The sequence below is a fragment of the Gavia stellata genome, chromosome 7, assembly GCF_030936135.1.
Source record: "Gavia stellata isolate bGavSte3 chromosome 7, bGavSte3.hap2, whole genome shotgun sequence".
Classification (NCBI taxonomy): Eukaryota; Metazoa; Chordata; class Aves; order Gaviiformes; family Gaviidae; genus Gavia; species Gavia stellata.
Window position 1 is genome coordinate 42,285,610 of NC_082600.1, and position 16,860 is coordinate 42,302,469.

Consider the following 16,860-nt stretch of genomic DNA (forward strand, 5'->3'; position numbering starts at 1 on the left):
ACCCCCATAGGTGAAGTCTCAGCTGAACTGACAGGGAAGGGCTTGGCCCATGCGGTTTTTTGGGAGGGCTGCCACCTCTCAGCTGAGAGCCGACCTCCACGGTGGCAGGACAGATGCTGCAGAAAGGCCTGAGGGCTGGGGATGGATGTCTGCCCTTTGTTAGTGACAGGTAGAGATCAGCTTAATTTATAGCACTTCAGCACCATGCTCTATCCCAGATCTAGATTGTACAGCACCTGAAGTATTAGTTCAATTACATGAATGGGAAGTTTTTCCATAGCCAGCTCATGCATTAGCTTGTTCAGCAAAAGGAATTTAAAGCCTGGGCAGTAAATAAGTAAAACTGACATATTCAAAGTGAGTTACTCCTGCACTGGTCAGCCTATCCCACAACTGCAGGAGAAAGGGGAAATCCTTTGTGTGAGGTGGCTTAGACTGCTTCACTCAAGCAGTACCAGTTGCTTATAACTCTCTCTGCAAAGCCAGGAGGAGTACATCTATCAGACTTGGAAAGACCCATCCAGGAAAATCAGAACCCTTTGATCAATGTTGTTAGATCAATGTTGTTAGAGAAGATCCCCCAAATGCGTGTGGTCCTGACAGTAAGAGAGGTGCTGACTTTTCACGGAGCCTACTGCCCTGCTTTGGTACAGGTGGTGCAGGTATCTGTGACTGTGGAAGTGGATTTTCTGCTGCGGTAAGGACATCCTGCCAATGCGATAGCCTCACCGGAGGCTGATGGGAAAATTCTCCTGTCTCTGATGCCCTCTTATCTGTGATGAGGGGGGATCAAGCATTAGAATTCCTGCCTGTGTTAACCTGTGTTACCTATCCCTGACAGTATTATCTACCATTAGTGCCCATTTCAGGGTTGTTACTGCTCTCTTTCGCTCATGCCAGCTGTTAGAAAACCAAGGGATCCATCGGAATGATGGGGAAGGAAACAAAATGTGTGAGCCTTCATGTCAGGCATACAGGCTAGTGCACAGCAGTGGATCTCCACATCTTCAGGTCTCTGGTCCAGGGGTGGGAGCCTCAGCTGTCCTTTAGCAAAGGCGTATATTGAATGCCAGGAATCTGCAGAATCTAACCAAATTAATTGACCTTTTCCCTTCCAAGAACCTGTTTATTCTATGTACTAACAGGTAGATAGACGTTCAGCCTGCCCACATGCTGTACCCCGTCAGCGCAGAGTAGAGCCAAAACTAATATGGCTAAGTGGGCTTCTTACGCTCTGAGTGCAGGCAGAGAGTGCTCACTTTTGCTGAGTTCAGGAGGGGCAAGTTTGCCTACTGTGTGTTGAGCATATCACTTAAACACACCCTCAGCTCAGAGGGTGCGTGTTCCATCTACTGAGTTTAGTGTACAGATGTTTTTCCACCAACTCAGTAAGTGATGGTGTGTCCAAAACAGCAACTAAATCAAAAACACTCATGGTGTCACTGTCTGAAGCAGATGGCCAGGTCCAAGCTGAGATCAGCTATTATTTTGAATCACAGGTGACTTATGAAGCTCCTAGAAAAACAAGTAAGGAGCTGTGTTTTACATCTTCTGCATGCATGAATTTGTTGAGGTTTGCAATTCCCATGGGTATTTTTCTCCCTGTACCAGCAACATACTGTGGAGGTCCCTATGAATATTTTCTCTGTGATAGCCTGCGAATAAACTTCTGCATTAGCTTTGGATCCGGTTTCTACTGTCCAATGAATTAAAATTAATAAGTTAATTTAATTTTACTTCAGATCATAAGATATGATGGATGTAATATTTCCAGAGATGACACTTGTGGGACTACCTGCCTAATTATTTTGCCTGGATCTGTGATGCATATGTTGATTATCCTGGGATGACAAAACAGGCATGAGAATTTCTTTCAGTATCCCTGCCAAATCTTAGTGATTCAGGGAATATCAGTTTCACTCTCACTGTTGAGGTTACATAAAACCTGTAGTTTTTTATAGTTGTAGGTAGCTCAAGGAAATTACAGAAAATATTTGTGCCATCTGCTTCTGGGGTATGTCCAGATTATTGCTCTGTGAAGTCTTTCAGTTTAGATGATGGAATCTAGTTTTTTAGGTTTGTTTTCTGTATTTTTTGATAATTCTTTCCAGTAGGACCCAAGAGTTGATGTAGCAGATTGTGCTAGGGGATGTGCTGGGTTGTGCTGGGTGAAAGAATATCTGTCAGGTCGCTGAGAAGGCAGGTGTGCTTTTGCAAAGCTTGAATCACTGAAATACATGGATTTTCAGCAGCCTACTTCTGAAGGCATGAAAGCATAGTAGTGAGGAAAATAAAACGATGTAGAGTCAAAGACGGAAGGCACAGAAAGTGGCAGTGGCTTCAGGCCCATCACCCTGAATGAAACCATGCTGTCATGATGTCCTTGCTGTAGTTGTCTGCTTTGGGAGAAGGGGAGGAAAGAGAAAAAGAGTAGTTGCCATTTACTTGCACCTTGGCTAGAAGTGTAGGGTGCTGCGATAGCTGGGAGACAGCAGCAAGGTGGGGGCTGGGGCTGGGAGAGCATTGGCACTGAGGGGGACTTGGGGACCGTGCTGATGCCTCACCCCAGAGCTAGAAGAGGAGGGTAAGAAGAGTCTTACCCTCCTGTGCTCAAAAGAGGAGCTGCTCTACTTGTTTTAGCATTTCTAAGAGTACCCAGCAGAACCCCTACTCACCTCACCACCACCAGCTTCTCCACCCCACCCCCCGCCAGCCAAATATCCCAGCAATAAAACGCCTGTGAAGGAAAATTTTGGGTTGTGATCCACTGCGTGTGCATTTCTGAGAAACACCCAGACCCTAATCACTTTTTGCTAATTAACCGAGTCATTGTTTGTCCCTTAGGTGTGAAACGTACTCCCTCAGAGATGGCAGAGGGTGATGTTGATGTTGCCAATACCTGTGGTCCATATTACATAAACAATCTGAGTTATTCAGAGGAAGATTTTGACAAACTGGTGAACCTAAGCTACTACAACATCCAGAACAATAAAGACTTGATTCTTCAGGCCTTGCGTACTGCTGTGGAGCGGAAAAAGCAGCATAAGAAAGAAGAACCACTGCAAAAACCACCCAGTGGGGTTGGTATGTGTGTGCCTGATAGAGAGGGAACCCAGCATTTGGCTGACTGCCCAGCACTATGGAATATGAAATAAAGTATCTATGAATCCTCTTAATGAAGAAAAAAGGGAATTTGATTCGGAAGTGAAGAAAAGCCAAAGAATGCTAAGAATAGCACTTTGACATCGAAAATGCTAAAGCCTGTCTGTCGGTGAAGGGAACAAACACAAAAACCAGAGCTCTTCCTTAATGAATTAATGTACTTCCCTCGTTGACAGCCTCAGGAGTGTGGCTAGGTGAGGCTGTGCTCTACTCATGCTTGCAGAAGTGACCTCTCAGGCCAAGGCTGAGATGCATGGACAAGGAAATGTGAGGAAGTTTACACTGACCGTGTTTGTGCTCTACCTGTGCTATAAAAAGAGAGGATTATCAGTCCAGAAATGCAGCAGAGAACAAAATCCATTGTCTCTAAAACAAAACCAAGAAGCCCATTTGTGAACTAAGGAGTCTTTATGTGAATGTAAATAAGTATTAAACTTTGTATAATAGAACACTTTTTTGGAGCCGGAGTTGCAGCAAATAAATGTTTTTCACAGCAAACACATGCTAAAGCCATTTCTTTTAGGTGCTTCTTCCTCTACTAGCAAGACAATTAAAGACAACATGCAGACCTATTTCACAGCTGCTGAAAAATAATTGAAGAAGAGATTGTGCCTGCTCCAGACCTAGATGTGAACTTCCCCAGGATCCTGGGACCACTTGAGTTTAGGATTACATTTAAGACCCACCTCTACAAGAATTGACTCATGCTAATTTATTTTATTAAGATGGATTTAAATGTAATTGGTATATACCAAAGGTTTAAAGCTTTTAATTTTTGAGAATATTGCATCTGAAAAGACACAAGAAACACAAAGCAGATCTAAAATTGCATACCTAATATCACTCACCCAAATGCGATTTTTTAACTTGCTGTAGAGTATTGCAACTGAAGTTAACAGAACATAAACTCTGAACTTTCTGATGCTTTGGTCATCACGTTACCATGGTTCCCTTGAAGCAAGCCATCTGTTTTTTTGACAGATGGAATCCCAGTTCTCTATTTATTCTTTTTCTACATTAACTTTTATTCAATGCTATTGATTTATTTATTAGACACCTTGTATCTACAAGCGCATATTTCCTACAGGCTTCCCTGCTCCTCAGTTCTGCTGTAGTATCTTTTGTCAAGAGATCCTGCTATTGTGGGCCAAAAATGGAAGCCTTACAAATCCCTTTGCCCTCAAGGACGAGGGTCTCCTCCTAGGTGGTGCACAGAAACATAATCCTTCTGTTTACCACTTAGGTCAGTGAACACTTACCTGTGGTGCATACTACAGCAGCTCATACATCTCCTGTACGGGCTATATGCCCAGGGTTTACCTCCCATGGAAACAAGAGAGCAAAGACAGCAGTCATGCTGATGCACGCTGGATGTCATCACAATATAGGACGGGATGTAGCCAGAGGGCACAGCCAGACCTGGGAATTTGGAAGCACTCCCAGGTTCCCGTATACAGTTAGAGCTTTGTTGTCTGAAGGGCAAAAATTATCCCACTGACAGCAGGAAGCATCTAGGCAGGAAGTCTGAAGACAAGCAGAGCGAGGTGTGTGCGCGCAAACACTTCCCTGCCCTTCCTGCAGCTTTCCAGCAGCCACGAAGGGGTCACGGAGAACAATGAACACTTTACCCCATTTCAAAAAGCATACAGTGGAACAGAAACAATTATTCAGTATCTCCGAGTTGTCTCTGTTCAACAAGAATACAGAGGAAAACGTCAGGGCTGATCAAAGAGGCAGAACAGCTTCCACACATGGGGCAAATAAATAGATAAGCAATCTGCAACCTAGAAAAACAACGGGAGTGAAAGGCAGAGAAGAGAGAGATCTATGAAATCTGGAGTGCCCTGTGGGAGATGAACAGGGAGTGACTGTGCACCCCTCTTCTAACCCAAGGCCTGGATGGGATCAGACAAAACTAGCAAGCAGCAAGTTCAAAGTTAACAAAGTAAGGTAGTTTTGCACACACCACGTAATTAAGTTGCAGACCTCCTTTGACCCTTTTGTTGTCGATAACAGTTTATGAGTTAAAAAAAATGATTAGTGGGTTCATTGGAAAATTTTTAAGGATTAAAAAATACAAAGGCTCCACCTGCACTGAATCATCAGTTCCCAGAGGCTGGGAGGACAGCCTGAGACAGCCTTGTACCTGCCCTCTTTCCGTCATGTTCTCCAGTCACTAAATACTGGATGCATCAAAGACAAGTGGGAAAGCAGTCTCACCCCAGACTGCAGTACTTAGGTTTTCCACAGCTCAGGTATCTTTGCAGATAATAAATGATCAGGAGTAGTAAGAACTCCGAAAGATGTGGTGATACAAGACTCATTTAAAAGAAATTATTGAAGTAACATGGAGAAGATGTAAGCAACTGCAAGGATAACTTAATTACCAATGGATTAACCTATGGTGAAAAGTCATGAAAATGAGAGGAATGCAAAACCAAACTATAAAAAGGGGATTTAAAAAAATGAGGAAGCCAGTCAGCAAGACCCTGCATGAAACGGCATAAAATCTTTAGACTCAGCATGGAAATAGCAACAGAAGAGTTGCAAAACACATGCCCAGCCCTAAATAAAATGTGAAGCAAGGAACCAAAGAAAAGGCAGAATTGTCAAATGCTCAGGACTGAGCATTATTAAAGCCTAACATCTGTTCTTTAAGGAACAGCATGGGGAGCAGGGAGATGGAAATAGCACATCTAAAGCTGCTGATGTATTTAGGAAAGAGCTGGAGCATATGGAGAAAAGGTAGTATTCAAGATGGAAATTAGGAGGAAGAAAGGTACATAGCTAAAGCCCTGAATCAGTAGATGTGCTGGACCAGCAAAAAGGGATTTAAATGCCAAGGATGTTGCACAGAAGCCAAGGTCTAAGTGTGTAACACAAAACATGCACTTGTAACATAATGTTTACACACAGATTCAGCAAAAAATCTCGTCCTCCTTTTTATTTTAACTGGGAGCCCAAGGTTTTGTTTTCTAATTAGTGAGTGAGCACAGACAAACTTTTACGTCAGAGAAAAAAGTATTCATTTTACTTATTTCTTTAATGTTTTAGTGAATATGGTATTGTATTCCATTAAAATCTCTCGTAAAATCAATGGACAAGGTGATCCTCCCACGTGGCTTAACACAACATCAAGATGTAAGGTTAAAACTAATGGCTGTATCTGCTACACGCGTCCCACTGCAAAATTTCCATGTATACTAAGAATTTTCATTGTGTTTAAAATAGTTGCCCAACGTCGTAGCTAACTCACACAGCGCTTAGTCACACAGTTCTTTGGCATCCAAAGACAGCAACCATCATGAGAAAAACATGAAAAGCATTTGGGCGATTCTATGTTCAGATCTGAGCTGTCAAAGGGTTTCCGTATTTCAGTTCAAGGGGCCGAAATCTTAGCGGGGAAGAGCAGCCGGTACAATCAACCTCCAGAGGCGAATTTTTGGTAAAAAAATAAATCCCTCTGGTTCGGAAAAACTAACAACACCCCCACCACCCCCCCCCCAAAAACCCCCAAACCAAACAAACCCACCAGCCCCCGGGGGTATATATCGCAGGGAGAGGCGCGCCGCCGGCCCCGCCGCTCAACCGGGCACGGGCAGCGCCGCTGGCACCGCCCCCGCGCCGGGGCCGGGTCCGCCCGCCCGCCCGCGGCTGCGTGCTCGGGGCGGCGCGGCGGCGGCGGGCGGCAGTGCGGCGGGGCGCTGGCGGCGGCGGGATGTTCAGCTGGCTGGGGAAGCAGGGCGGCGGGCGGGAGCGCGGCGGCGGCGGTAGCGACGTGGTGCAGACGGTGACCGGGGGGCTGCGGGACCTCTACCTCCGCAAGCTGCTGCCGCTGGAGGAGCACTACCGCTTCCATGACTTCCACTCGCCCGCCCTGGAGGAGGCCGACTTCGAGAACAAGCCCATGGTGCTGCTGGTGGGGCAGTACAGCACCGGCAAGACCACCTTCATCCGGTAGGCCATCCCCGGTGCCGCCCGTGTCCTTCTCCCGCGGCCGCCGCCGCGCCCGGCCCCCGCTTGGGGAGCGCCGGCCGGCGCCCTGCCCGCCTCGCCCCCGCCGCCTGCTCGGTAATCCTCCCTCACCTCCTGCCCGGCGCGTTTCTGCTGTGCGGTAAATACCGCCTTCGCGCTAGCAGCGCACCCCGCGGCCAGCTCTCCCGTGCGGGGCAGCGGCCGCCCCGCCTGGCCGCCGCCGGCGGCGCGCCGAGCCGCGGAGCGGGGAGCGCCCGCCTCGGTGAAGGGCGGCTAACGCTCCACAGCGGGGCGGGCGGGGCTGGCGCCTGGCTGCTGCGGCAGCCCGGGGTAGCGGCGGCAGCCCGGTGGCCGCGGTGCGTGTCCCTCCCGGGGAGTGGGGCTTACCCGAGTGCCTCCCGCGCTGTGTCGCGGGCGGGTGCCGCTCCCGAGTCGGTGACACGCTCTGTAACTCTCCTGCCAGCTTCCTGTCTAAGAATATTGTCTCGATGTCTGTTCTGCTGAGAAAGTGTAACGTCGCTGTCTGCTTCCTTTTAACTTTTTTTTTAACTCTAAATTATTTCAAAACGGCATGACTGCATCGGCCATCACAGACCATTTAACCTTATCTCCTCTCCCTTCTTTCCCAAAAGTGGTTTAATTCATAGATCGTATGTGAAGATAAGAGCGAAACGCGACAACAGTTTTGGGCAAAACCCACAGGGTCTCTGGAGAGTCCTCCCCCCCCCCCCCCCCTTTTGGTCAGTTGCATTGAACAGGCAATATCACTAATAAGGCAGCTTTATGTTGCTGCTGTGGTAGTATTTTCTGTCTTTACTGCCTGTCTTATTGCTAAGTTGGTTAGTAACTGATTTTAGGAAGCTGAAGTGTGCCTCGGGTACTATAAGCTTGTGAATATTTTGCATATATTTGAGTGTTTGCCTCTTATATGCCCCTTACAAATCAGTCTAAGGTTATACAGAACTCTGCAAAAGACACTGAGAGGTCACTTGGATCGAATTTTGACCTACTTATTACATATGAAGTTCATTATAGTCCTTCTGTAAATTTTACAAATGTTTCTCTTTCGCTTCCAAAGGTTACTGGCAGCCTTGCCATAACACTCTTCTTTTTACAGTGTGAAAGACCTATCTCCCTTCTTCTCCATTGAAGAGCAATGTTTACCTTTACTCACCTGAGCTTTTCAGATGTTTACAGAGCTAATCATGTTTCTTTTCTGGTTTTACAACTAGCTAACTGGAAGCTTAAAGTTGAACTTGCTTCATTGCCGATTATTACTGAATTCCTGCAAATGCTTAAAGTGGGTGATTTGGGTTTTCCTAACATTTCTTTAGCCCCGCTGATTCATTTTCTTCTTTAAAAGTACAGCTGCTTCGTTAGTCTGTGTATATTTCCAGATAAGTGTTCTTACCTGGCTTACGGACAGGGGTTGGTGAGAGCATGGGTAATATGGAGACAGAACGGTGCCAAATATGTACGTACCAGAACCTGTTCTGCCTGTCAGCTGAGTTGCTGTGTCATTCGCAATTCATAGGAAACTTTTTTCCCCTCCTGTAAGAGTTTGCCTTGGATGAGAACATGCGTTCTTGATTTATGGACATTCAACTTTTCTGTCCTTTACAGTTGCCCATATTTGACTGGAGTGCAAGTCAATATTGCACTTAGGATCTTTGATACGTCTTGCAGTACCTTAGATGTATTTTTGATACTGTTGCTTTGTCAGTAACTTACCAGCTTAACCATAAAATACTGAGCAATTGACTGATACTAATGCACAGTCTCAATGAGAAAAGAAGTATTGTTTATTACAGCTATTTCCAGCTTTTTTTTTAGCATTGGTCACTGCTGGGCAAAGATGCCAGACAAATTTGACAGACATAAAGTTTTCAAAGATGTTTTCTCATGCATTTTTATTAAAATATCTGACTCAGTGGAGGAGGTGACTTCTACTGTGATATGTCCTTCTCTTCACCCACTTAACCATTTTAGGTAGATTGCGAAGTGGTTTAATCCCTTACTCTAGGTATTGGAGAAGACAGGAGTTGACTGTTGAGCCCCAGTCAGTAATAGAACAGCTGTTACTGCTTCTAAAGGACCACAGTCTGACCTCACCACGATGAACATTCATTACATCAGTGTTTGCTATAGAATAGATAATAATTGGCTGAATCAGCATGAGAAAATGCTCCATTCAAGATCGGCAGCAACTTAGACAATAGTGTCACAGTGACTGTTAGTCAAAATCCAATTTAGAGGAGAAAAAGAAAAGCAAAAAAGAGAAGTGCTTGTACGCTGAAGGCGAGACTTAGAAGACGACATGGGAAAATATTATAGTGTCCAGGTCAGCCACAAATAAACTTCCCCTCTGATATGCTGAATGTCCCATGGAAAAATGTCATACACTCTTAAGATTGTTACAATTCCAGGTTTATTATAGATAATTTTTCTTAGAATGAAGCTGGAATATAGGGTTTTTCCTGCTAGCCTTTTAACAAGCAAACATTATTTTAAATCTTAATTAAAATGGCTTTTTGTTCCACATTTCTCCATTTCATAGTCAGGAGGGCATACTAGATCTACTTAAGTGATTACTATTAGGTTTATGTGTGAACATAACAATTCTGTTTAGCTGACAAATATTCATTTGGGATTTACTTTGATTTAGATGTTATCGTGAGAACTTAACGTTTTCATACCTCCGACACATCCATATCCACCCAGTTCCTTCCACTAAGTCTTAATGGAAAACACTGGTCTAGCAATGACTGAGTGTCCCTGGGGAGTAAGATATGCAAACAAACGCTTCCAGGTTTCTAACAGCTCTTCTGGTTTTTCACTTGATGCTGTTTATCTTCTTTGCACTTGGAACAATGCAGTGAAACTGGACAGTTTTGCTGTCTAAAGCGTAGCATGGTGATACTGTTTTATTCAAGTATCTGACAATGCTGAGAATTCCAACAAATATATCCGGGCCCAAATGTTAATACTTGTCTGATTGTTTTTAATGGGGTGGGAGAATGGGTGAGAGCCAAATGCTTATCTTGCATGTGAGCTGCTTGGCCTTGCAGCTTCTCTAATTCTCTCAATTTCTCCTGGCTGCTTTAGAGGACAAAGTGGGGAAAGGAGAGACAGGAGATGAGAATTGTAGTTTATGGAAAAGAGAAAGGAGCCGGTCAGTAATTGCTGACCTTTTTCTTTCCTTCTAACAATGACTTAAACTTCTAGTCTAATAATGTTTAACTTTTTAATAACTTTTCTATTTTAAAAGTGTGACTGACTTATTTTTAAAGAACTTCTCAAGATGAGGAAAACCAGAAGTAAATTCCTCAGCTTGCCAGGCTGTGCTTTTACTTTGCTCAGAGGTATTACTCAGAGGTTAAAATGGTAAACTTCCTTCTATTTAACTCAGCCAGAGCTGGGTTTTATGAAAGCACCCTTTTGTATGCATAATATCTGGAGTCTGCAAGTAGTGTGCAATCGCTTGTATGGCAAGAATGGGCTGCATCTATTTCTTCTGGGCGGAAAAGGTCCCTCTTAATTTCTTTGGGTGAAAGCTGGAACTTCTTTGTTACTAGCTCTACATGAAAATTTTATTTGAGTCATTTGGAGCAGAATTCTTACATTAAAGCAAACATCTGCTAGTTTTGTTGTGTTTAAAAAAAAGAGTGTGGAGGATTTGGTGTAGTGTGGAGGTGAGCAGCCTTATGAAAGGAGACTTTGAGTTTGTCTCCCATAGGCATCACATGGTATCCCTGCCCAATGCTGCTCTGCCCAGCTCACTTGTGTTCCTGCCTTAGTATGGCTTAGCTAAAACATTTAGATTTCAGATAATTATCAGTATTCAAAACTGTGAGTAATCTTTGCTATGTCTGGAACTTTGTAAACCAGTTTCCCATAGTTTGGCTATAGATCTTGCAAAGGAAAGTAGATGAATGTTTATTGGCAAAGCAGAAAGGTTATAGCCCAGGTAAAAACAAAGGGGGAAGAGTCAACAGGATGTCTGTTGTTTGATCTAGACTGTCTTTGGGACGTTCGCTATTTTTAAGCATTCTTCCTGTGAACCTTTTTGAACTCCCCCTCTGCTGAAAATTCCTGAGAAGGTCATGCCATTGCAGATGGTAAAAATCCAGGTATTTTCCTGTGTTAATATAGCATACTGTAGACAAGCATTTGCAGCTTTTCAGTTTACAGAAGGCTGCTCATGCCTTTTGTGTGGCTAAGTGAAACTGATATTTTCATGCTGAGAGGAAGTGTGATATAGCTTGTACAGCCAGTGCTCAAGAACTAGGGTTTATTTTAGTCTGTACTTACTCTTGATGTGCAACTGTGAGTCAGTCTTAATGGAAAATACCTGCCTTGCAATGTGTGTTGTTTCCCATGTCTATTGAATAGCTGTACCAGGCTCAGCACTGTGACTGTTAGGTGCAGCTTGGTATTTGGAAGATCTTGCCTTCCTGGATTGTTACCACTATGAAAGCCTGGTTTTTAAAGCTGCATCTGTGATGTAAACTTGGAAGTATCACTGCAGTTATGTAGCACTTTATGCTTGCTTAGTCATTTCAGTAAGCAGCTAATCTGAATTTGCACTCTTGAGTTCTGGGCTGAAAATACAGATGTTGGAAATCCTGAAAGGTGCTTCATACGTCCAACTCTGTAAATTCTGCAAGTGTTACATGTGCAGCAACTCCATAAGCAGGCCATGAGATTATTTTTTTTAGTCATCTAAAAGACCACCACCACTGAATGTCCATAACCATGCCTAGCAGGTTCATGAGCTTACAATGGATAGCAATTATCCTATTACCCTGGAGGTGTCCTATCCTGCACTCAGATCCCATCATGTAGTTTTCTGTGACCTGGGATCTGGGACTTCTCTTGTCTGCATTTGATTCAGTACATTGTTCTTTACTGCTGCTCTGGGAGCTTCTAGTCATACATGTTGCCGCCTTATGAATTGCTGCCTGTGGCAGCAGAAGTCTGGGAGTGACCATTCACATCAAGAGAAGCTTAGTGATGAGTCTCATAGAGATACTTTCTCTTTTAAAAGAAGCGCAATGAGGAAAAGCAGAATCGAGAGACTTATTTAGAAGTTAAAGGTATAATTGATCTTTCTAAATCAATGCTGTGGGTAAGTCCCGTATGGCTTTAGTGAAAAATGGTAGTGGCTTTTGTGAGTTAGCCTTTGCATCCTGTTTAGGGGGCTCTAGTCTGCCATGGTGTTCTGCGAGGAGGGAGGAACACACTTTTGTGTTTCGGGTGTTCAGCTGTTTGCTACAATGCTTGAAAGTCCTGGGTTTCCATGCATAAAGGGTTTAACTGCTGAACTATCAAGGGAGTTTTGTCTTCATGTTGATACATGATCTACTTTGTAAAGATGAGGGATCTGCTGCATTGTACACTCCTGCATGTGCGGAGAGTTTGAGTGTTGGGTTTTTTGCTTTTGGAGAGGGGTTAGTTTTATTTCCCTGTTACTGGGCGTTAGGTACAGCTTATTCTAGAAGTAGAACGAATTGACTTTGGCATGTTCTGGCATGACTGTTCTTGTGTTCCTCCTTTCCCACAGCTTTTAGCATTGGCATTTTTTTCATTTGTTTGTTTGGAAGTGGAAAGCTGCAGGAAATCTTGTGTAAATAACTGTTCTAGGCTTTAAGCCTCCCAGATCATAGGTTGAGCTGATCGGAGCCAGTTTGCTAAGGCTAGTGGAAAAAGATCTTTGAAATGTGTAGTATATATTTAGTTCCTTAATTTCAGCTTCTGTGCAGTAGTCTATGAAGTCTGTGAATGTTTGGCTATTGAATTTAAAGACAAACAGAGATTGTTCAGCAAGTACAGATACTTTGTAGAATGTTTTTTGCAGCAAAAGCAGCCTGCAAGTCCTCTCAAATCAATATTGGTTTATGAAACGATAGCAGAACAGGCATAGTGCTGTTGGATTAAGGGCCAGAACAAACCTATTATTCAAAGACCGATGTTAATATAGATGTGCTCAAACCTAACTAGTGCTGTCATTGGATGTAGGACCATCACCTGTGTCTGAAGAAGAATTCTCATTTAAATCCAGCTGTGATTATGTAAAAAGTTAAGTTGTGGTTGGTTAAAATGGTGGGGTTTTTTAAGAACTCCAGGGTGACATGGAACCCATGGAATTAATAATTACGAGATGACTTGAGTTGATTGGAGAATTTTAATGCTCCTGTAATGTCAAATTACAGCGCACTTGAAAACAATCTGGCCTTGGTCTTGAGATGAACGTTTTCCAGGTGGTGCTGTTGTGAATGAGGGCAATAGCGCTCATGTTTTAAAGTTAAGCAGGGTTGTCTGCTTCTGTTTTTGAAAAGTGGCAGTTATCGCAGCATAGGCTGCAGGAATGTTGTAAGCTGGAGGCTTGCTTGATAGGCTTGGGGCTTCTCTTGCTTCTCGCTTGCTATCCAGGAAGGGATGTAGACAGGCTTTTTCTGTAAATACATGCTCTGGTTCCATTAAGTTTTAGCACTGAAATACACACATCCTTTATTTAAGAGCTTGTTGTCTGGGAAGTCAAGACTTGGTGTATCAGACTTGGTCCACTGAGTATGTGCTGTCTGCATCTCTGAGTGGGTTAATGAAAGGGAGATGCAGGATGGTTTCTGTTGGTACAGCACTGCCTGACTTGGTGCCTCTCGGAAGTACGTTACTGTTAGGCCTCAAGTTCTGTGGGTCTGACTTAGTTAACAATTACTTTTTGGTATGTGGGTCAAAAGAAAATAATTCTTTCCTCACTCCCAAAGAGATGTAACTGTATTGTCTCATAATTGTGTTATCTCCGCCTGTGGTAAGATGAGTTAAAGTTAGTAAAATTATACTGAGTTCATCGAAGGGTTAGATCTGTCAGCAAACTGATGCTGCTCATGCGCTGTTTCAAACCGCTCCCTTTTAATACCAGCAGCACTTGTATAGGCTTGAAAACACACACAAAAGCAGCAATGTCTTGTGGTGTAACCTACAGCACTGGGATCATTGGTAGGACTATCCACTTGAGTGATTCAGGTGCTGTGCTTGAGGCACTACTTCCACCCTGTTTTTGTAAAGGGATTTACTTTACCCCTTTACCTAGAAGTTGTGAAAAACTGGAATTCAGTTGTGGTGGGTTTTTTTTCTCCCTAGTTAATAGAAATAATGAGATGCAGGAAAAAATGTAATTTGATTATTCTAGAGTGTGCATATCCTTAGGAATTTTCAAGCAAATTATAGGTATTTGCTTTTGCTATAGTTCCCAGACATTCATTCTGTTACTTTGTGTATTCTCCATCTATAGATACCTGCTCGAACAAGACTTTCCAGGCATGCGGATTGGTCCAGAGCCTACCACAGATTCTTTTATTGCTGTGATGTATGGAGATTCAGAAGGAAATGTTCCTGGAAATGCCCTAGTTGTTGATCCTAAGAAGCCGTTCCGCAAACTCAGCCGCTTTGGAAATGCTTTCCTGAACAGGTGAGATCTGTTTGCTTGCTGTCTTTTGATTTTAATGTTTAAATTTCTACTTCATATCATCTTCAAGCATCAATGTTTTTTACTAAGTTTTTTCTGCTGTATTTGTTTCGAACAGCATGGAATAAATATTCAAATACAAGTAGGAGTGGTGGTAGTTCAAGTGAATTAAAAAAAAAAAGCAGTACTAGGTAGGGTAGTACTAGCATAGAGCTGTGTACTCTTGGTAAAACTTAAAAAAAAGTTTAAAAGTTAAGTAGTGTTTAAATATATTCAGTTATCAGAAGAGAAAATCATTGTTAAAACCACTTCACAGAAAACTGCTGAAAAGCTTCACCAGCTAACTTGTTGGTAAGGCATTACGCCAGCTGGAACTCAAGATCAGTTTGGGCACAAACTTCCCTGCTCAGTAAAACTGGTAGGTTAGTACTATTATTAAAAAATACCTCTGAAAAAGATCTTTTCCCTTTGATGTCTTGTTCCTTTATGCTGGTCTCACCTGAGGTCTTGGTATAGCTCTTTAAAGTTGCAAATTGGTGGGATATTTAAAAAGGCCTGCAAAAATGGAGAATATTTGAATATGCCTTCTGGATAAAGTACATATTCAAGCTCTTAAGTGTTTAATTTTGACTAGCTGGTCTTCAGGCAATCCCATAGACCAGGATGATAGTGGAAGCTTCTGGATGGCTGCTGGGTATTTGCAAAAAAGGGCGTAGTTGGTCAGGGACTGTGAATATTGCTGTGGGTAACTTCAGTAGCAGGCTAAATATTTCCATTTAAAAGTTATTAATAACTTTGTTCGCATTGTGTGAGCAATCACCTTGTTTTCTTCCTGTATTTGATGGTGGCTTGACATGGAGGTCTGGTTTTGCAAGCCAATTAATCTAAATTGGTTCTCTTTTAACAATAAACTTTCCTGTTTGGCTGATAAACATTGGCATATGTGTTAAAAGTTTGTCATGTACAGTCTTATCTCTCGCTGTGCTTATTCACAGAAGAAAGTTTATAGCTGCTTATAGTTGGCTTGGCTATCACTTTGCAGAGAGATATGAATATGCGCTGTGGGAAGCTGCAGTCAAGTCCCATTTTAAATAATAATTTTGTGGTCCAAGACCCTTTTCTGTGAGATTATTGGCAAAGTCTTGTCTTGCAGATCACTGTTCTATTTCTTTCTTTCCCCACCATTGTGCTCTCTATGAAAAGTTAATATAATTATACTGTAAATAGTATTTTGCACAATATTGAAACATTGACACAGAACATGTAATAATAATAATAGTTTGTTTGGATGAATGGGTTACATAATTTTTCGGCTAAATCATCTGTCTAGCTAGTTATGTCAGGTCCTGAATCTCAGACAAGCAAGATTATTTGCTAGCTAAAAAGATGTACATTCAAAGGAACCGACTAAATTATTCCAGTTCTTTTGGTGACTGTGGTATTGTTATATTGCAGTGCTGTAAGCAACCTTATCTTCCCCAACATTCACATTTGCTCCTTAGTTTTGCAGCAGAGATATAAGTGCTTACATTCCCCTAGCACCATGCTTGGTCTGCCACTCTGATCGTATTGCTGCTTTTTCAAAACTGTCAACTCATTTCTCTTTCCTAGTTTACCTAGTTGAAAATGTCTTAGACTTTATTTCACTATCTTTGAGTAACTTCTCTGTGTTGTCTTCACCTGCAATCATGCTACATATTTTGCTTTGACTTCTCTCATTTGGCCTACTGGCAGTGACAATGCTTTATACCCAATATTACATTTTTCAATCCTGTCTTAATATATTTCTTTCTACTTCTCTCTCACCCTCACCCTTGCTTGGTTTTTTTTTTTAATGATTTTACAATCCTAGTGTTTTGTTTTGTGGAAAAACTTAAGATACTACTTTTACAAGGCTATGGACACTTAGACTGTGAAGTCAAGTGCCCTTTTCACCTAAATGTAACACGAAAGGAAACGGTGATTGAGGCAGTGGAGAAACTAAAAACAAACAAGAACACAGTAGCACAGTTAAGGCTTGTACTTACTAATTAGCCGCATTAATTTATTGATGTTACCTTGCCTCTTTTTTTCCATGGCCCCTTCTTCTTTCCCCCTGTAATCTCACTGCTTGTGATAGATGTCTCTGTAAGGCTCCTGAGTGTAGAAACTTGTCTCTTATTTCTCCTGTGTACTTTTAAGGAAAGTTGGGGGGGAAGGGGATGGGGTCAGGACCTACTGTGCCCTTGGATGCTAGTTAAAGTAAGTGAGGAAAG

At 42.8% G+C, this 16,860-nt stretch overlaps 2 protein-coding genes across 2 annotated transcripts in view; both read left to right on the forward strand.

Moving 5' to 3' along the window:
* The window catches only part of LOC104253437 (cytosolic phospholipase A2 epsilon), a 43,737-nt gene extending 40,582 nt beyond the window's left edge, over window positions 1-3,155 (forward strand). Inside the window, exon 22 of the mRNA XM_059819921.1 lies at window positions 2,845-3,155. Within this exon, the coding sequence (XP_059675904.1) occupies window positions 2,845-3,155 (311 nt within the window). The remainder of the gene's footprint in view (window positions 1-2,844) is intronic.
* A 3,725-nt stretch (window positions 3,156-6,880) lies between these two features.
* Window positions 6,881-16,860, forward strand: part of EHD4 (EH domain containing 4) — a 31,966-nt gene continuing 21,986 nt past the window's right edge. Inside the window, exons 1-2 of the mRNA XM_059819416.1 lie at window positions 6,881-7,119; window positions 14,432-14,608. Of these exons, the coding sequence (XP_059675399.1) occupies window positions 6,881-7,119; window positions 14,432-14,608 (416 nt within the window). The remainder of the gene's footprint in view (window positions 7,120-14,431; window positions 14,609-16,860) is intronic.